Source organism: Haliotis rubra, unplaced genomic scaffold (genome assembly GCF_003918875.1).
Source record: "Haliotis rubra isolate DU_JTF1 unplaced genomic scaffold, ASM391887v1 Scf526, whole genome shotgun sequence".
Taxonomy (NCBI): domain Eukaryota; kingdom Metazoa; phylum Mollusca; class Gastropoda; order Lepetellida; family Haliotidae; genus Haliotis; species Haliotis rubra.
The window spans coordinates 231758-254263 of NW_025767220.1; the positions used below are offsets into that span (position 1 = coordinate 231758).

The window sequence follows — 22506 nt, forward strand, 5'->3', positions numbered from 1 at the left end:
TGCAACACACACTGCCTCTACCCACCATCATGACACACTGCCTCTATTCACCATCATGACACACTGCCTCTACTTACCATCATGACACACTGCCTCCACACACCTGCATCACACACCGCCTCTACCCACCATCATGACACACCGCCTCTACTCCACCATCATGACACACCGCCTCTGCCTGACACCCGCCTCACACACTGCCTCCACCCACCATCACACACCGCCTCTACTCACCATCATGACACACTGCCTCTACTCACCATCATGACACACTGCCTCTACTCACCTGCATCACACACTGCCTCTACCCACCATCATGACACACTGCCTCTACTCACCATCATGACACACTGCCTCTACTCACCTGCATCACACACTGCCTCTATTCACCATCATGACACACTGCCTCTATTCACAATCATGACACACTGCCTCTATTCACCATCATGACACACTGCCTCTACTCACCATCATGACACACTGCCTCTATTCACCATCATGACACACTGCCTCTACTCACCTGCATGACACACTGCCTCTATTCACCATCATGACACACCGCCTCTACTCACCACCATCATGACACACCGCCTCTACTCACCTGCATGACACACCGCCTCTACTCACCTGCATGACACACACTGCCTCTACCCACCATCATGACACACCGCCTCTACTCACCATCATGACACACTGCCTCTACTCACCATCATGACACACTGCCCTACTCATTCACCATCATCATGACACACTGCCTCTACTCAACATCATGACACACACTGCCTCTACTCACCTGCATGACACACTGCCTCTATTCACCATCATGACACACTGCCTCTACTCACCTGCATGACACACTGCCTCTATTCACCATCATGACACACTGCCTCTACTCACCTGCATGACACACTGCCTCTATTCACCATCATGACACACTGCCTCTACTCACCTGCATGACACACTGCCTCTACTCACCATCATGACACACTGCCTCTACTCACCTGCATGACACACTGCCTCTACTCACCTGCATGACACACTGCCTCTACTCACCATCATGACACACTGCCTCTATTCACCATCATGACACACTGCCTCTACTCACCTGCATGACACACTGCCTCTACCCACCATCATGACACACTGCCTCTACTCACCTGCATGACACACTGCCTCTACCCACCATCATGACACACTGCCTCTACTCACCTGCATGACACACTGCCTCTACCCACCATCATGACACACTGCCTCTACTCACCTGCATGACACACTGCCTCTATTCACCATCATGACACACTGCCTCTACTCACCTGCATGACACACTGCCTCTATTCACCATCATGACACACTGCCTCTACTCACCTGAATGACACACTGCCTCTACTCACCTGCATCACACACTGCCTCTATTCACCTGCATGACACCGAGAGCTTCTATTCACCTACATGTAGCACTGTATTCACCTACATGACACACTGTATTCACCTGCATGACACTGAGAGCTTCTATTCACCTACATGACACACTGTATTCACCTGCATGAAATACTGCCCCTACTCACCTGTATGATACTGAAAGCTTCTATTCACCTGCATGACATACTGCCCCTACTCACCTGTATGATACTGAAAGCTTCTATTCACCTGCATGACATACTGCCCCTACTCACCTGTATGATACTGAAAGCTTCTATTCACCTACATGACACACTGTATTCACCTGCATGACACTGAGAGCTTCTATTCACCTACATGACACACTGTATTCACCTGCATGACATACTGCCCCTACTCACCTGTATGATACTGAAAGCTTCTATTCACCTGCATGACATACTGCCCCTACTCACCTGTATGATACTGAAAGCTTCTATTCACCTGCATGACATACTGCCCCTACTCACCTGTATGATACTGAAAGCTTCTATTCACCTGCATGACATACTGCCCCTACTCACCTGTATGATACTGAAAGCTTCTATTCACCTACATGACACACTGTATTCACCAGCATGACATACTGCCTCTACTCACCTGCATGACACCGAGAGCTTCTATTCACCTACATGATACACTGTATTCACCTGCATGACACACTGCCTCTACTCACCTGCATGACACTGAGAGTTTCTGCCTGCTGCATCTTGCTGAGGACTGCCCTCAACATCAGATCGAGGTTCTCTCCCAGCTGCGTCCCAACCTTGCTGATCACCACAGAGACAAGGCGGCCAACAAAGGCGGCTGTGTGCTCAGACGTCTTCGGGTCCAGAAGTTTCGAAATCACTTGTACAATATAGTACAAGCCATTTTTACCTTCAACAAAATACAAGCATTAAATACTCTTCATACCGGTAAACTAAACAGATTTACGATGTACAATGTCATTTTTTGTTCTCAGTCAGCTATATTCCAGCAATATCATGGTGGCCTGTATATAAATGGCAGGGAGAGGTGAATCTCCCTACACAGGTACATGGCCAGGTGAGGTGAATCTCCCTACAGAGATATATGGCCAGGTGAGGTGAATCTCCTTAGATACATGGCCAGGTGAGGTGAATCTCCCTACATAGATACATGGCCAGGTGAGGTGAATCTCCCTACATAGATACGTGGCCAGGTAAGGTGAATCTCCCTACACAGGTACATGGCCAGGTGAGGTGAATCTCCCCACATAGATACATGGCCAGGTGAGGTGAATCTCCCTACATAGATATGTGGCCAGGCAAGGTGAATCTCCCTACATAGATACATGGCCAGGTGAGGTGAATCTCCCCACATAGATACATGGCCAGGTGAGGTGAATCTCCCTACATAGATATGTGGCCAGGCAAGGTGAATCTCCCTACACAGGTACATGGCCAGGTGAGGTGAATCTCCCCACATAGATACATGGCCAGGTGAGGTGAATCTCCCTACATAGATATGTGGCAAGGCAAGGTGAATCTTCCTACATAGATACATGGCCAGGTGAGGTAAATCTCCCCACATAGATACATGGCCAGGTGAGGTAAATCTCCCCACATAGATACATGGCCAGGTGAGGTAAATCTCCCCACATAGATACATGGCCAGGTTAGGTGAATCTCCCTACATAGATATGTGGCCAGGCAAGGTGAATCTCCCTACATAGATATGTGGCAAGGCAAGGTGAATCTCCCCACATAGATACATGGCCAGGTGAGGTGAATCTCCCTACAGAGATACATGGCCAGGTGAGGTGAATCTCCCCACAAAGATACATGGCCAGGTGAGGTGAATCTCCCTACATAGATACATGGCCAGGTAAGGTGAATCTCCCTACATAGATACATGGCCAGGTGAGGTGAATCTCCCCACATAGATACATGGCCAGGTGAGGTGAATCTTCCTACACAGGTACATGGCCAGGTGAGGTGAATCTCCCTACATAGATACATGGCCAGGTGAGGTGAATCTCCCTACACAGGTACATGGCCAGGTGAGGTGTATCTCCCCACATAGATACATGGCCAGGTGAGGTGAATCTCCCTACATAGATACATGGCCAGGTGAGGTGAACAAACTCACCCTGCTCATCTTGCCATGCTGTCACCTGGTCCAGCGCTTTTGACGAGAAAGCACGAAGACACTCGCCACCACTCTGAAAAGAAACGAAGAAACGAGTGAGTGTGTAAATTTGTAGTGGTTTCATAGAGGTTAAGACTTCTTATCACCCCCAATAGATAATGTTCTGTAGGAGTGATGTCTTCACCAACTCACCTGGGTAAGACTTCTTATCACCCCCAATAGATAATGTTCTGTAGGAGAGATGTCTTCACCAACTCACCTGGGTAAGACTTCTTATCACCCCCAATAAATAATGTTCTGACAAAGTCAGAAAATTGTAATTAATTAACCGTCTTTTTGCAAAAATAATCCATGGTTATGAACGGATATGGAATGAATATACAAGCATTAATTTTGATATACGTGCTGAAATAACAGATCTGTAGCTTGTATAAGGAAGAGAGGAATCCACCCAACCGTCCAGGAGGGAGAAAATGGAGAGAGTAACAAGCTGCCGGCAGTAACGTGGGACGCTGGTGTGCAGGTGAGGGAGAAGCCCATTTATGGTGGGCTATTTTTAAACTGTTCTTGGGAACATAGGACAGAGGTTTCCACTGTATCTCAGGAGAAAAGGGAGATAAGCAATAAGTATGATTCAGGAAAAGGAAACATTATAATGTTCAGTTGGAGAGTTGCCTGCACCAACCCACCTGCATGGATGCGTTGTCATCAGTCTTGAGGGTGCACTCCACAGCAGCCGGGAATGCCGTCATCAACACACTGGACAATGGTGTCTGGCTTCCTCGTACCAGTGTGGTCAGCATGTCCAGCGACACCTACAACATCAGCAACCTTCAGCTGTAATGTCACACATCATAGCATGTAGTGTATTACTGTAATGTCACACATCATAGCATGTAGTGTCTTACTGTAATGTCACACATCATAGCATGTAGTGTCTTACTGTGATGTCACACATCATAGCATGTAGTGTCTTACTGTAATGTCACACATCATAGCATGTAGTGTCTTACTGTGATGTCACACATCATAGCATGTAGTGTCTTACTGTAATGTCACACATCATAGCATGTAGTGTCTTACTGTGATGTCACACATCATAGCATGTAGTGTCTTACTGTAATGTCACACATCATAGCATGTAGTGTCATACTGTGATGCATGTCACTGTGATGTCACACATCATAGCATGTAGTGTCTTACTGTAATGTCACACATCATAGCATGTAGTGTCTTACAATGTACTGTAATGTCATTACTGTCTTACTGTAATGTCACACATCATAGCATGTAGTGTCTTACTGTGATGTCACACATCATAGCATGTAGTGTCTTACTGTAATGTCACACATCATAGCATGTAGTGTCACACATAGCATGTAGTGTCTTACTGTAATGTCACACATCATAGCATGTAGTGTCTTACTGTGATGTCACACATCATAGCATGTAGTGTCTTACTGTAATGTCACACATCATAGCATGTAGTGTCTTACTGTAATGTCACACATCATAGCATGTAGTGTCCTACTGTAATGTCACACATCATAGCATGTATGTAGTGTCCTACTGTAATGTCACACATCATAGCATGTAGTGTCTTACTGTAATGTCACACATCATAGCATGTAGTGTCTTACTGTAATGTCACACATCATAGCATGTAGTGTCTTACTGTAATGTCACACATCATAGCATGTAGTGTCTTACTGTGATGTCACACATCATAGCATGTAGTGTCTTACTGTGATGTCACACATCATAGCATGTAGTGTCTTACTGTGATGTCACACATCATAGCATGTAGTGTCTTACTGTAATGTCACACATCATAGCATGTAGTGTCTTACTGTAATGTCACACATCATAGCATGTAGTGTCTTACTGAGATGTCACACATCATAGCATGTAGTGTCTTACTGTAATGTCACACATCATAGCATGTAGTGTCTTACTGTAATGTCACACATCATAGCATGTAGTGTCTTACTGTAATGTCACACATCATAGCATGTAGTGTCTTACTGTAATGTCACACATCATAGCATGTAGTGTCTTACTGTAATGTCACACATCATAGCATGTAGTGTCTTACTGTAATGTCACACATCATAGCATGTAGTGTCTTACTGTAATGTCACACATCATAGCATGTAGTGTCTTACTGTGATGTCACACATCATAGCATGTAGTGTCCTACTGTGATGTCACACATCATAGCATGTAGTGTCTTACTGTGATGTCACACATCATAGCATGTAGTGTCTTACTGTAATGTCACACATCATAGCATCGTAGTGTCTTACTGTAATGTCACACACAGCATCATAGCATGTAGTGTCTTACTGTAATGTCACACATCATAGCATGTAGTGTCTTACTGTAATGTCACACATCATAGCATGTAGTGTCCTACTGTAATGTCACACATCATAGCATGTAGTGTCTTACTGTGATGTCACACATCATAGCATGTAGTGTCTTACTGTAATGTCACACATCATAGCATGTAGTGTCTTACTGTAATGTCACACATCATAGCATGTAGTGTCTTACTGTAATGTCACACATCATAGCATGTAGTGTCCTACTGTAATGTCACACATCATAGCATGTAGTGTCTTACTGTAATGTCACACATCATAGCATGTAGTGTATTAAACTGATGACTCTACTCATGTCGTGTGAAAGTTACATGACGTCATGCATCTCTTGAATAGTCTTACTGTGATGTCACCTGTACCCCATGTAGTGTCTTACAGTGATGTCACCTGTACCCCATGTAGTGTCTTACTGTGATGTCACCTGTACCCCATGTAGTGTCTTACTGTGATGTCACCTGTACCCCATGTAGTGTCTTACTGTGATGTCACCTGCACCCCATGTAGTGTCTTACTGTGTTGTCACCTGTACCCCATGTAGTGTCTTACTGTGATGTCACCTGTACCCCATGTAGTGTCTTACTGTGATGTCACCTGTACCCCATGTAGTGTCTTACTGTGATGTCACCTGTACCCCATGTAGTGTCTTACTGTGATGTCACCTGTACCCCATGTAGTGTCTTACAGTGATGTCACCTGTACCCCATGTAGTGTCTTACTGTGATGTCACCTGTACCCCATGTAGTGTCTTACAGTGATGTCACCTGTACCCCATGTAGTGTCTTACTGTGATGTCACCTGTACCCCATGTAGTGTCTTACAGTGATGTCACCTGTACCCCATGTAGTGTCTTACAGTGATGTCACCTGTACCCCATGTAGTGTCTTACTGTGATGTCACCTGTACCCCATGTAGTGTCTTACTGTGATGTCACCTGTACCCCATGTAGTGTCTTACTGTGATGTCACCTGTACCCCATGTAGTGTCTTGATGTGATGTACTGTGATGTCCCTGTACCCCATGTAGTGTCTTACTGTGATGTCACCTGTACCCCATGTAGTGTCTTACTGTGATGTCACCTGTACCCCATGTAGTGTCTTACAGTGATGTCACCTGTACCCCATGTAGTGTCTTACTGTGATGTCACCTGTACCCCATGTAGTGTCTTACTGTGATGTCACCTGTACCCCATGTAGTGTCTTACTGTGATGTCACCTGTACCCCATGTATGTAGTGTCTTACTGTGATGTCACCTGTAACCCATGTAGTGTCTTACTGTGATGTCACCTGTACCCCATGTAGTGTCTTACTGTGATGTCACCTGTACCCCATGTAGTGTCTTACTGTGATGTCACCTGTACCCCATGTAGTGTCTTACTGTGATGTCACCTGTACCCCATGTAGTGTCTTACTGTGATGTCACCTGTACCCCATGTAGTGTCTTACAGTGGTCAGTCTACTGTGTCACCTGTGTGAAGATCATGTGACCTGCGTCCCGGGTAGTGTCTTACAGTGGTCAGTCTACTGTGTCACCTGTCGTGTGAAGATCATGTGACCTGCGTCCTGGGTAGTGTCTTACAGTGGTCAGTCTACTGTGTCACCTGTTGTGTGAAAATCATGTGACCTGCGTCCCATGTAGTGTCTTACAGTGGTCAGTCTACTGTGTCAACTGTCGTGTGAAGATCATGTGAAGATCAATGTGACCTGCGTCCAATGTAGTGTCTTACAGTGGTCAGTCTACTGTGTCAACTGTCGTGTGAAGATCATGTGACCTGCGTCCAATGTAGTGTCTTACAGTGGTCAGTCTACTGTGTCACCTGTCGTGTGAAGATCATGTGACCTGCGCCCCATGTAGTGTCTTACAGTGGTCAGTCTACTGTGTCACCTGTGTGAAGATCATGTCATCTGTACCCCATGTAGTGTCTTACAGTGGTCAGTCTACTGTGTCACCTGTGTGAAGATCATGTCATCTGTACCCCACGTAGAGTGTCTTACAGTGGTCAGTCTACTGTGTCACCTGTGTGAAGATCATGTCATCTGTACCCCACGTAGTGTCTTACAGTGGTCAGTCTACTGTGCCACCTGTGTGAAGATCATGTCATCTGTACCCCACGTAGTGTTTTCCAGTGGTCAGTCTACTGTGTCAACTGTCGTGTGACGATCATGTCTCCTGCGTCCAATGTAGTGTCTTTCAGTGGTCAGTCTACTGTGTCAATTGTCTTGTGAAGATCATGTCACCTGCGTCCCAGGTAGTGTCTTACAGTGGTCAGTCCACTGTGTCACCTGTTGTGTGAAGATCACGTGACCTGCGTCCCACTTAGTGTCTTACTGCGGTTAGTCCAGGCATCACGGTGTCAGTGGAACTGCGGAGGATGCTGATAAGCGTGGGCACCAGGCGCTGCTCCAGAGCTGCGGAACATCCTGGATTTTCTGCTAACTCTTTGATCATGTCCTGTACCAGAGACACTATGAATGGATCTGTAACAGATGAGCAACACTATGAATGGATCTGTAACAGATGGGCAACACTATGAATGGATCTGGAACAGATGGACAACACTATGAACGGATCTGTAACAGAATGGCAACATAATGAACGGATCTGTAACAGATGGGCAACACTATGAACGGATCTGTAACAGAATGGCAACACAATGAACGGATCTGTAACAGATGAGCAACACTATGAATGGATCTGTAACAGATGGGCAACACTATGAATGGATCTGGAACAGATGGACAACACTATGAACGGATCTGTAACAGAATGGCAACATAATGAACGGATCTGTAACAGATGGGCAACACTATGAACGGATCTGTAACAGATGGGCAACACTATGAACGGATCTGTAACAGATGGGCAACACTATGAATGGATCTGTAACAGATGGGCAACATAATGAACAGGTCTGTAACAGATGGCAACACTATGAACGGATCTGTAACAGATGGGCAACATAATGAACAGGTCTGTAACGATGGGCAACACTATGTAAGGATCTGTAACAGATGGGCAACACTATGAATGGATCTGTAACATTTTGGCAACACTATGAATGGATCTGTAACAGATGGGCAACACTATGAATGGATCTGTAACAGATGGGCAACATAATGAACAGGTCTGTAACAGATGGGCAACACTATGAATGGGTCTGTAACAGATGGGCAACACTGAACGGATCTGTAACAGATGGGCAACACTGAACGGATCTGTAACAGATGGGCAACACTATGAATGGATCTGTAACAGATTGGCAACATAATGAACAGGTCTGTAACAGATGGCAACACTATGAATGGATCTGTAACAGATGGGGCAACACTATGAATAGATCTGTAACAGATGGGCAACATAATGAACAGGTCTGTAACAGATGGCAACACTATGAACGGATCTGTAACAGATGGGCAACACTATGAATGGATCTGTAACAGATGGGCAACACTATGAATGGATCTGTAACAGATTGGCAACACTATGAATGGATCTGTAACAGATGGGCAACACTATGAATGGTTCTGTAACAGACGGGCAACATAATGAACAGGTCTGTAACAGATGGGCAACACTATGAATGGATCTGTAACAGATGGGCAACACTATGAATGGATCTGTAACAGATGGGCAACACTACTGAATGGATCTGTAACAGATGGGCAACACTACGAATGGATCTGTAACAGATGGGCAACACTATGAATGGATCTGTAACAGATGGGCAACACTACGAATGGATCTGTAACAGATGGGCGACACTATGAATGGATCTGTAACAGGTGGGTAACAGAATAAACAGATCTGTAAAAGAAGGACAAGACAATGAAAAATATCATTATGTAAGTTTTATGATAAAATTGATATTTTATACTTATCCTGACTCATGCTATATTGCTTATCTCCCCTTCCCTTTCGATTGCTATGTGGAAACTGGTATCCCTTTGTTCCCAAGAACAGTCAAAATTCACTCACCCATCAAGAGCCCCACATTCCCGCCAAAAGTCCGCCCACGTGCCTTGAGCCAAGCTCTCCTCACTCTCTCCTGAATTGCACACACTAGGGTCTGCAGTGAAACACGTAGTGCTCAGGGTCCTTCTGATAATGAGTCAGGATAAGTATAAAATATCAATTTTATCATAAAAATGACATATTTTCTCTTATTCTGACTCATGCTATTGCTTACTGAACTCTTACTGGGAACTCTTCTTATGGCTTCTTCTACTGCTGCCAAAACATTCTGATGACAATCGGGGGACCATCTTCTCTTAAATTAATAAGGAAGTAATCTTGAACAATTCGTTGATTTTAGTTTAACTAGTACGCCTCGATGTATAGTTATCTGGAACGATCCATATGTTAAGGTAAGGGCTGTTACCGAAACTGAATCGCGACCTATCTGTTAAGGTAAGGGCTGTTACCGAAACTGAATCGCGACCTATCTGTTAAGGTAAGGGCTGTTACCGAAACTGAATCGCGACCTATCTGTTAAGGTAAGGGCTGTTACCGAGAAACTGAATCGACCTATCTGTTAAGGTAAGGGCTGTTACCGAAACTGAATCGCGACCTATCTGTTAAGGTAAGGGCTATTACCGAAACTGAATCGCGCGACCTATCTGTTAAGGTAAGGGCTGTTACCAAAACTGAATCGCGACCTATCTGTTAAGGTAAGGGCTGTTACGAAACTGAATCGCTGACCTATCTGTTAAGGTAAGGGCTGTTACGGAAACTGAATCGCGACCTATCTGTTAAGGTAAGGGCTGTTACGAAACTGAATCGCGACCTATCTGTTAAGGTAAGGGCTATTACGAAACTGAATCGCGACTCCATCTGTTAAGGTAAGGGCTATTACTGAAACTGAATCGCGACCTATCTGTTAAGGTAAGGGCTGTTACCGAAACTGAATCGCGACTCCATCTGTTAAGGTAAGGGCTGTTACTGAAACTGAATCGCGACCCATCTGTTAAGGTAAGGGCTGTTACGAAACTGAATCGCACTCCATCTGTTAAGGTAAGGGCTGTTACCGAAACTGAATCGCGACCTATCTGTTAAGGTAAGGGCTGTTACCGAAACTGAATCGCTTAACCCATCTGTTAAGGTAAGGGCTGTTACCGAAACTGAATCGCGACCTATCTGTTAAGGTAAGGGCTGTTACTGAAACTGAATCGCTTACCTCATCTGTTAAGGTATGGGGCTGTTACCGAAACTGAATCGCGACTCTATCTGTTAAGGTAAGGGCTGTTACTCGAAACTGAATCGCGACCTATCTGTTAAGGTAAGGGCTGTTATCGAAACTGAATCGCGACCTATCTGTTAAGGTAAGGGCTGTTACCGAAACTGAATCGCGACCTATCTATCTGTTAAGGTAAGGGCTGTTAGGTAGGGCTGAAACTGAATCGCGACCTATCTGTTAAGGTAAGGGCTGTTACTGAAACTGAATCGCGACCTATCTGTTAAGGTGGGGCTATTGCGAAACTGAATCGCGACCTATCTGTTAAGGTAAGGGCTGTACGAAACTGAATCGCGACCTATCTGTTAAGGTAAGGGCTGTTGCGAAACTGAATCGCTTGACCTATCTGTTAAGGTAAGGGCTGTTACTGAAACTGAATCGCGACCTATCTGTTAAGGTAAGGGCTGTTACCTGAAACTGAATCGCGACCTATCTGTTAAGGTAAGGGCTGTTACTGAAACTGAATCGCGACCTATCTGTTAAGGTAAGGGCTGTTACCGAAACTGAATCGCGACCTATCTGTTAAGGTAAGGGCTGTTACGAAACTGAATCGCGACCTATCTGTTAAGGTAAGGGCTGTTACCGAAACTGAATCGCTGACCTATCTGTTAAGGTAAGGGCTGTTACTCGAAACTGAATCGCGACCTATCTGTTAAGGTAAGGGCTATTACTGAAACTGAATCGTGACCTATCTGTTAAGGTAAGGGCTGTTACTGAAACTGAATCGCGACCTATCTGTTAAGGTAAGGGCTGTTACGAAACTGAATCGCGACCTATCTGTTAAGGTAAGGGCTATTACTGAAACTGAATCGCGAACTCTATCTGTTAAGGTAAGGGCTGTTACCGAAACTGAATCGCGACCTATATGTTAAGGTAAGGGCTGTTACCGAAACTGAATCGCGACCTATCTGTTAAGGTAAGGGCTGTTACCGAAACTGAATCGCGACCTATCTGTTAAGGTAAGGGCTGTTACCGAAACTAAGTCTTAATACACCCATGCGCTGACTTATCTGCTGGTCTGGCATCAACAAGTCAACGTGATAAGGGTTTCTCATCGTCTGGCTGGACGTGAGTTGTTGCGCTGCTACAAGAGGCCCGGAACTGGTGGATACAGGATACCAGGATGGAAGATAAAGAGCAATTCCCATGCAGGGCGAGTGTCGACGCTAACGCTTTAACTTCGTGTGGGTTGGAGGCTCTGGGCAGATCTAACCCTGCTGCTCTGTAGGCTTGTAGGATGACAGCTCTAATCCAAAACAAGATCCTTGTCGGGAGCCTTCAATAGTCGTGGCGGTTGATAGTGGGTCAAGGGAGACGCTTGAACTTCCTCCTTCTTGTAGCAACCCATTCTAAGTATGTCTTCAAGGCTCTGACTGGGCACAGGGGCAGGTCTTGTTTATCATCTGGTCCGAGGATCATAGACAATGCTGGGACGTGGAATTGTCTATCTGGTTGACCTGCTAGCTGATTCTTTGCTATAAAGTCCCATCAAAGTCTCAGGTGGAGGGCAGGATGGTCTCCAGAGTCGAATCTGGTTTGTCCGTAGTTGAGGGCGGGCGTGTATCTCTGACATTCAAATCGCTGTAGCTTGTGCGAGGAGGAATAGCGTCTTCTGTGTTAGCAGCTCAAAGGTAGTGTGTATCAGTGGCTCTTAGTTGTCGCTGGTCAGATGTTGCAGCACTACACTGAGGTCCCAGGCTGGAATTCTAAACTTCTGCTGTTGGTCTTCAAGCTTGAATGACCTCAGTAGGGCGACGAGTTCAGGTACTTTGGTGAGTTTGACTCCTGTATCCATGGTGAGTACGGAGCTGATTGTCGCCAAATATGTCGAAAGTGTAGATCCCATCGTGTGTTGCCACCCTCAGATAGACATAGGTATTCTGTTACCTGTGGATGCGAAGCTTTCACAGCCAAAAATCCCTTATGTGTAGGAAACTGGTCAAACTCTTCCACTTATCATCGTAGAGGTTGTGAGTTGATCGTAACTGCCTTAGCTGCTCTGGTGGAGTACCTTCTTCTTCTCAGGCAGTGCCAAATATGTTCCATGCGTGAAGCTGGAGCAATCTTGGATTGCCGTTAGGTTGTCTTGTGTGAGGGTGGATCAGTAGATTCGGCCAATCTGGTAGGCGTTGGTTCTCGTTGCTATTAGGTCTGGAAACCAGGTTCTCGCTGGCCAGTAGGACGCGACCAAAATCAGTCCTACTACTTTGGTCTGGGCGATCTTTTGTAGAACTTGTGGTGACAGGATTGGCGATGGGAACGCGTACGCGTTCAGTCCCTCCCATGGAATGGCTAGAGCGTCAAGAGCCCAGGCTAGAGGATCTGGTACTGGTGAGACGTACGTCCCAATCTAGTGATTTAGAGTAGAAACAGGAGAGACCACATTCAGTGGCTCACACGCATTAATAGATGACATATGGCAATTACCAGATGGAAATAAAGACTACAACTCATGCAACTCATGATCTGATGACTGAGAACTAACCCTTTCAGCGGAGATCTTTATTATCACGCCATACCTTGTCCATGCTCTTGTGTAAGCAGGACAACAAATATTTATTACATTAAAATGTTGACAAATGTGTGCAATATATACGTGAATATAACGCACACGAAGCAGGCCCGCAAGATGAAGAGACAGGGTGAGGGTCAGCCGCTGAAGTACGCAGTCTATATTGTTTACATGCAGGCATACACAATCAGTCACCCGAAATCGGAGTAAAATAAAAATTAGCCTTCAATTTACATGAATATATACATCGTAATTGTTTTAGAATGCCTAAAGATACATTTCACTGCATTAATTTGGATATAGGCCTAAATAGAAAAGGATATGAAGCCGTAAAAGGTAGGGCTGCAGGGTATTACTGGTATACCGGTAAACTGCAATACGACATTGTAACAATTACGTATCGCGATACATTTATGATGTACTGACAAAGATTTATTTGTTCAATTTTAATCCATTCAACACCGCAGGAAAGACTTCCGCCCGTATACCCCCTAAATGTTAAAGGTGAGGAAAAAGATATATATGTATATTCAGATACTATGGGTGGTAGTGGTGGGTGGGGATTGGGCGGAACTCTTTCCAAATGATTGGCAACGGGTCCACTTAAAATTGTAAAAGAGTATCAAAGTATCGATGTTTCGAGGAAATCATTAAAATTGAAGAAACTAATGAATAAAAGCTAGTTTTCATAAAAGTTGTCAAACGTACATCTAATTTACTATTTCCATCATTTCGTGCGATCATGTTATGCAAGTCAAGTGACATCTCGACTTTCGTCTCCTCGATCTTCATGCTCTGACATGATGTTTAATGTGAAACAAATTGCATAAAGAATATTTGTCACAGGTCGCCACCTAGCCCGATACATCCAATATGTTCCATAATTTACGTACTTATGGCGATTTCCTGCTTAACACGTTCAGAATAGCATCATTGTACCCAAAACTTTTGTCTAAAAGTTTATGAGGACGGTATCCATTGCTGTAATATGATTGGCTGCCTTAGGTTACGTGCATGATTTTTACCAATCACAAACCATATAGCAGACTGTGGCGAAAAAGCGTCATTAGGGACCAATCTTTATCCAGTAAAATAGCTTCTTACAACTCAGAAAATACTCCTGGCAGGGTTATTGCGATATTATTGATGATTAGAGCTTTCGAACGATACCGGTCAACAAATGAATTTTTTCGAGTGTTATTCATACGGAGCTTCGAAAACGGAGGCATTTTCCAATGTTGTGTCGTGTTACCGGGCGAAAAGCCACGGCTACCGGGAAATAGACGACCATATTACTTATTTAATCTTTAGATAATAATTTTCTGATTATTTAAAAATGAAAATATAAAAACAGGTAAGAGGATATTATGACATCTTACAAATGGATTAAAATAGCGGGAGTTTTCATGTCCTTCCTGGTTTAACTGGACATTATAAGTGTGTAAACTTGTATTTTATACAGTTGGATTAGACCTGAAAAATTTAAATAGTGTATGACATGTGGTAGCAATAATGTTTCACGAGCTGATATTTTCCTTGACAAACGTAGGCTTCAATCTTATTATAAGGCTATGTTTCTCATGTTTCAATTTTTTTTCATTATTCTATTCCGTCTAAAGAAAGTTTACTTTAACTAATACAGAGAGACTTTTGCCCATCTTGAGTTCTTTGTTAAATCATTTCTGTATGAGAAAGTGTACCCAACGTCATTCATGAAATAGGTAATGTTAATAATACTTTTATTCAAAGACAAAGGTGCATAAATCATTGTTTTGATTAGATGTTCAGTTCAATTAATTATTTTTTAGTAATACAGATGTGCACAGTAGCTCAGACTCTTTAAATTATTTGAAATTCAACATCCTTTGCTGTTTAAGAAGATAAACTAACGGGCAAAAGAAACGATACCAAGTCGTAATCACAGATATTACAAAACGACAAACCACCATTGTGTAATAGGAAAGTGCATTTTGGTAACAGGTGTATGGGCATGTGTATGCACATGCATGTTGCCCATACACCTGTTATCAAAATTCTCTTTCCTTTTACACAATGGTGGTTTGTCGTTTTGTAATATCTGTGATTTTGACTCAGTATCGTTTCCTTTGTCTGTTAGTTTAGTATGGGTGGGTTGATGGAGGACATGGTAGTTTCAGTTGAATTTGTCATATATCTGAAATGAGAAATCATACATTTATCTGTGTTAACTTTCCTTTGGACAGCAGTTACCATTAAAAGAAAGACTTGTTGAAAGTTTTTTATAGTAAAGTGTAGGGCTAGTAATATTTGGAAAGGACTAGTGACATACAAAATCCACTAGCCCGAAGGACTAGTTAAATGTTTAGTGAGTGTCGATCCCTGCTGTTTTAAAATACAAACAGATGAATGTTCTGGTTTTTCTTTTTTCTTGCTTTGAAAGAAGCTATACAATGCACAATGGTTACTCGCATATACTGTGATTCAATTTGAAGGTAAAAGAATATTACAAAGTGGACAGATCTCAATAACTGTTCTTTCACAATATATCGCAATACAGAAAAGTATATCACAATATATCGCAAAATGAAATTTGGGGCAATTCACAGCCCTAGTAAAAGGGATCCGAAGTTGCTGCCCAACCGTCTGTTTGGGCGATGAAGAAAGTGCGGGCATGTCAGTGTTCAGATCACGTGAGACACTATTGGCAGGAAAGGGGAGGCAACCCACTGGGTGAGTGATTTTACGTTTGCTTCAGGGAGCAAAAGGATTCAAGTTTCCACGTAACCATTCGAAGGGAAAGGGAGATAAGCATAAAACATGAGTCAGGATAAGGAAAAATAATTATACTTATCCTGACTCTTGCTAATACTGATCTCTTTTTCTCCAAATGGTAGGGCAGTGACATGTTTGAGTAGGAGTCAGGATCCAAATGGTAGGGCAGTGACATGTTTGAGTAGGAGTCAGGATCCAAATGGTAGGGCAGTGACATGTTTGAGTAGGAGTCAGGATCCAAATGGTAGGGCAGTGACATGTTTGAGTAGGAGTCAGGATCCAAATGGTAGGGCAGTGACATGTTTGAGTAGGAGTTAGGATCCAAATGGTAGGGCAGTGACATGTTTGAGTAGGAGTCAGGATATTAAGTAGAAATGATACTTTTACTTACTTTTTTTACATTTTTGAAATTTGAAGTCAACCATAAATAGTCAATTAACAACCAATGCAAAAGATTAAAAATCTCCATTGGGTCGAGTAATTAATATGAGGATAAGGTAAAATTATACTTTTGAATGTTCCACTTTCTGGGTTAGCATTTGCTTTTGAATTCTGAAATTCACACATAACACAAGCATGTAAAGACACTGTTCTTACCGCCAGAGAACTTGAGGAATGTAGCAATGGCAAGGGGAGACAACTTGCTCTCCTGGGCTGCTGTGAAAGCTTTGTCAACCTACAAACAGGAGACAACTTTTTCAACTGAGTTGAAGACAGTTGCTAATATCTTGTACACTGAACACACAGGTCTACTACATAACTGGCCTATAAATACAACAATCCCTTACACAGTGACGTGTTCTCACGCATCTATATGCTGCTTGTACAGTGGGAGTTCCCATGATGCAGTAAGGGGGATCATGCACCGGAACAACCATCAGGGTGAGACTATTCACCGGAACAACCATCAGGGTGAGTGAGAGAGTGAGAGAGTTTAGTTTCATTCCGCATCTTAGCAATATTGGCGCAATATCACAGCTGGAGGTGGCACCACAAATGGGCTTCACACATTGTGCCCATGTAGGGAATTGAACCCAGGTCTTCGGTGTGACAGAGTTAACGCTTTAACAACTGGGCTACCCCACCACCCCCTTTAGGGTGAGACTGCTCAAAGAAACAACAATTATCTGGAGAGACTATTCACCACAACAACAATTATCTGGAGAGACTATTCACCACAACAACAATTAGTTGGTCATCCATAAAGACTTCTCATTCCTAATAATTTTCAAGGGAGACTACTCACTGCAACAACAACTGTCAGGGGAGACTACTCACTGCAACAACAACTGTCAGGGGAGACTACTCACTGCAACAACAACTGTCAGGGGAGACTACTCACTGCAACAACAACTGTCAGGGGAGACTACTCACTGCAACAACAACTGTCAGGGGAGACTACTCACTGTCAGGGAGGGGGAGCAACAACAACAACTGTCAGGGGAGACTACTCACTGCACTGCAACAACTGTCAGGGGAGACTACTCACTGCAACAACAACTGTCAGGGGAGACTACTCACTGCAACAACAACTGTCAGGGGAGACTACTCACTGCAACAACAACTGTCAGGGGAGACTACTCACTGCAACAACAACTGTCAGGGGGGAGACTACTCACTGCAACAACAACTGTCAGGGGAGACTACTCACTGCAACAACAACTGTCAGGGGAGACTACTCACTGCAACAACAACTGTCAGGGGAGACTCACCGCACTCTGCTGCAACAACAACTGTCAGGGGAGACTACTCACTGCAACAACAACTGTCAGGGGAGACTACTCACTGCAACAACAACTGTCAGGGGAGACTACTCACTGCAACAACAACTGTCAGGGGGGAGACTACTCACTGCAACAACAACTGTCAGGGGAGACTACTCACTGCAACAACAACTGTCAGGGGGGAGACTACTCACTGCAACAACAACTGTCAGGGGAGACTACTCACTGCAACAACAACTGTCAGGAGTGACTACTCACTGCAACAACAACTGTCAGGGGGGAGACTACTCACTGCAACAACAACTATCAGGGGAGACTACTCACTGCAACAACCACCAGGGTGAGATTACTCAAAGAAACAACAGTCAGGGAGACTACTCACCGCAACAACAACTGTCAACGTTTCTAGGCAGAGACCAAGGACTTCAGCAGAAAACTGTGTAGCTATGGTAACTAATTCTGACACAATATTTGGCAGATATGGCACAAGGAGCTGTGTGTTGTTTGATGTCTTGAGATGGTCACAGAATCCAAACACAGCTCTGATGGCTGAGATTCTGATGCTGGGAGGCTGAGAGATGTTCAGGCCTCCAACTGTAGCCTGCAGAAACCTGAAACATTTCAATGTTGTCAAAAACATTCTAAGGGCTCACAACTCGTCTTTTAAATGACTTGTATCTATAGCTTACTCATACAGGCATCCCTCGCCATAGCGCGGGTCTTGGGGTCCATGGATGACCCCCCGCGTTATTAGACACCCGCATTATAGTAACGATTACATAACGCGGAACAAAGGCCAAGTAAAATAATATTTTCCATGGACATAACAAAACTGCTATTTTGTGTATTGTGCCCAGTCAAAACTATATCATATTGTTGGAGGTGAAAACAACAACAACTTTGTAAATGAAAATAGATGTATGTACATGAAACTTGCAATTAAACATCACAAGACATGATAATTCAACTGTTGTTCCCGTCATGCTACCTGTTATTCAACTAAGCCGGGAAATAGCAATCAGCTGGGCACAGATCGATGTTTTGGTCCAATGTACCGGTGATTCAGTTAAAAACGATCCAAACATATAACATCAAAGAATTTCTGTTCCATTATCAGAATAATTTATATGTCAAGCAGTTATTCTAACAGAGATCTTATATATTGCTATCGTATAAGTATAATGCATGTTTTCTACGAACATATTTAACATAATAATTAGCATTGCTAAGCACTTTGGGTTACCTGGCTGGATACATTTTACGTAGGAGACAGTTCGACAAGTCGCCACTGACTTCCCGCGGTACGTGCCACTTTGTTGTAAAAACAAAATGTTGGCAATTAATTGTCAAATATTACTTCAATGAGTCAATAAAGCGGGTCTTGGGGTCAATGGATGACAAGGCTGTAATTGATTGCTGAGAAAAATGTGAAATTGGTGCTATCGCGGTAGGCGCGAAAAATGGACCCTCACCAATGTGGTAAGCGGGCGTTGCATGGAATGAGGTAATGCCATTTCACTCACGGTTTCTCCGTTGTTATTGTAAACAGTTTTAATGAATGAAAATGGGATTGAATTTAATCAAATAAAATGTGTTTTCTGACATCATACATTCTCGGATGACAGTGTTTACCCGCGCAATTACGCGGTGTGTTGCATCATAGCAAACGTTGTAAGTACTCGGCTGATGATCGACATGTCTTTATGATAAAGTTATTATGATGTTTCGCTGTTAATCTATTATTATTGAAAAAACGCTGCATGTTTTAAGCATCTGAAAACCATATATGTACGATAAACACTGTTAATTGCAATCCGCACTGAATTTCACTAGTTTACAATGTGATTAACCAGAGCTCAACAGCGGATTTGTTGATGTGCTATTTTTGATGACGTGAATATGTGTGATCACTGGGCAACTTTTTTTATGGGAGCCACGGATTACCCCGCGGTTTAACCGAATCCGCGGTATCGCGAAGAGCGTTATTGCGAGGGATGACTGTATTAACATTACTTCAATATTTGTCTATTGTTATCACCTCTGTAAGATGAGCTCATTAAGTGCTGTTCTCACTTCTGTAGGATGAGCTCACTAAGTGCTGTTCTCACCTCTGTAGGATGAGCTCACTAAGTGCTGTTCTCACCTCTGTAGGATGAGCTCACTAAGTGCTGTTCTCACCTCTGTAGGATGAGCTCACTAAGTGCTGTTTTCACCTCTGTAGGATGAGCTCACTAAGTGCTGTTCTCACCTCTGTAGGATGAGCTCACTAAGTGCTGTTCTCACCTCTGTAAGATGAGCTCACTAAGTGCTGTTTTCACCTCTGTAAGATGAGCTCACTAAGTGCTGTTCTCACCTCTGTAGGATGAGCTCACCAAGTGCTGTTCTCACCTCTGTATGATGCGCTCACTAAGTGCTGTTCTCACCTCTATAGGATGAGCTCACCAAGTGCTGTTCTCACCTCTGTATGATGCGCTCACTAAGTGCTGTTCTCACCTCTGTATGATGAGCTCACTAAGTGCTGTTCTCACCTCTGTAAGATGAGCTAAGTGCTGTTGTCACCTCTGTAAGATGAGCTCACTAAGTGCTGTTCTCACATCTGTAAGATGAGCTCACTCAGTGTTGTTCTCACCTCTGTAAGATGAGCTCATTAAGTGCTGTTCTCACCTCTGTATGATGCACTCACTAAGTGCTGTTCTCACCTCTGTAAGATGAGCTCACTAAGTGCTGTTCTCACCTCTGTAGGATGAGCTCACTAAGTGCTGTTCTCACTTCTGTAGGATGAGCTCACTAAGTGCTGTTCTCACCTCTGTAAGATGAGCTCACTAAGTGCTGTTCTCACCTCTGTAAGATAAGCTCACTAAGTGCTGTTCTCACCCCTGTAAGACGAACTTAGTGCTGTTCTCACCTTGGGAAGATGAGCTCACTAAGTGCTGTTCTCACCTCTGTAAGATGAGCTAAGTGGTGTTCTCACCTTGGTAAGATGAGCTCACTAAGTGCTGTTCTAACCTCTGTTAGATGAGCTTACTAAGTGCAGTTCTCACCTCTGTAAGATGAGTTTACTAAGTGCTGTTCTCACCTCTGTAAGATGAGCTTACTAAGTGCAGTTCTCACCTCTGTAAGATGAGCTACTAAGTGCAGTTCTCACCTCTGTAAGAGGAGCTCACTAAGTGCTGTTCTCACCTCTGTAAGACTCACTAAGTGCTGGTCTCACCTCTGTAAGAGGAGCTCACTAAGTGCTGGTCTCACCTCTGTAAGATAAGCTCACTAAGTGCTGGTCTCACCTCTGTAAGAGTTCCTGTGGCATGGCTTCAGCATACCTGCTTCCCATCCATAGACACCGACCAACCAGGAATGGAGATGCTGAAAATGGCAGTCAGAAGTATTAGCATCTGTTTCTACTGAGATTTCACACTTCATATTTCAAAGCATGAACACGACAGGTTAAAAATCCAGTGTCCACTATCTTTAGTGAAATGAATGTACAACACAAGAGTATCACCAGAATTGTTTTTTTGTTACAAACTACTCAAACTAATTTTACAAGGAAAGGTACTAACATTTCATGCAAAATGGGAGAAAGAATCTACACACATATAGTTTATTTACATCAGGACATGAATGTTACACCTAGTGAATCCACCGACAGTTCCACAGTGACCAATGTTAACAGCTGTATTCTCCTCCAGGAACAACAAATCTAAAGTGTCTTTTCCCTGACATTCAGCATTGATATGTTCACGCAGACTGGCATTGGCAAATAACAGTCAGAGGATGTAGCATTCCTTGGAATCCAAGAAACCAGAAGATTTGACCTCACCATCTGACGTAACAGACATTGCACTGGGCTGATGCACAATATCCAATACATATTCACAACATCCAATACAGATACACAACACACTGGGCTGATTCACAACACACTGCCATGACTCACAACTCACCAGACTGACTGAGATCCTCCAATACAACAGACTGCAGGAAGCCTATGATGTCAAACTGTACTTTCCCAGACTGAATAGACTCCAGCACTAACGCCTTGACACTGCCCAGGGCCATCATACTCGACTCGTGGGTCTTCCACCTGCAACAAATACCTGTCAAACACCTATTCATAACACCTGTATGTCACACCACCTGTACCACAGCTGTATGTCACATTACCTATGACAACACCTGTATGTAAAACAACCTGCACTACACCTGTATGACACCACCTGTATGTCAAACAACCTGTACTACACCTGTATGTCACACCACATATAACACACCTGAATGCCACACCATATGTACCACACCTGTATGTCACACCACCTGTACCACAGCTGTATGTCACACCACCTGTACCACAGCTGTATGTC

At 43.7% G+C, this 22506-nt stretch overlaps 1 protein-coding gene and 1 long non-coding RNA gene across 2 annotated transcripts in view; both read right to left on the minus strand.

The window, feature by feature from the left end:
- The window catches only part of LOC124252829 (importin-9-like), a 78278-nt gene that overhangs the window by 15979 nt on the left and 39793 nt on the right, over window positions 1-22506 (minus strand). The window contains 8 exon segments of the mRNA XM_046686504.1: window positions 2114-2316; window positions 3550-3622; window positions 4239-4364; window positions 8260-8408; window positions 17022-17100; window positions 18531-18759; window positions 21430-21508; window positions 22090-22229. Of these exon segments, the coding sequence (XP_046542460.1) occupies window positions 2114-2316; window positions 3550-3622; window positions 4239-4364; window positions 8260-8408; window positions 17022-17100; window positions 18531-18759; window positions 21430-21508; window positions 22090-22229 (1078 nt within the window).
- Window positions 6244-7897, minus strand: LOC124252830. The gene is made up of 3 exons (XR_006892042.1): window positions 7635-7897; window positions 7354-7486; window positions 6244-6286 (listed from the first exon to the last, which is right to left on the minus strand). It is a non-coding gene; the product is annotated as an uncharacterized LOC124252830 (long non-coding RNA).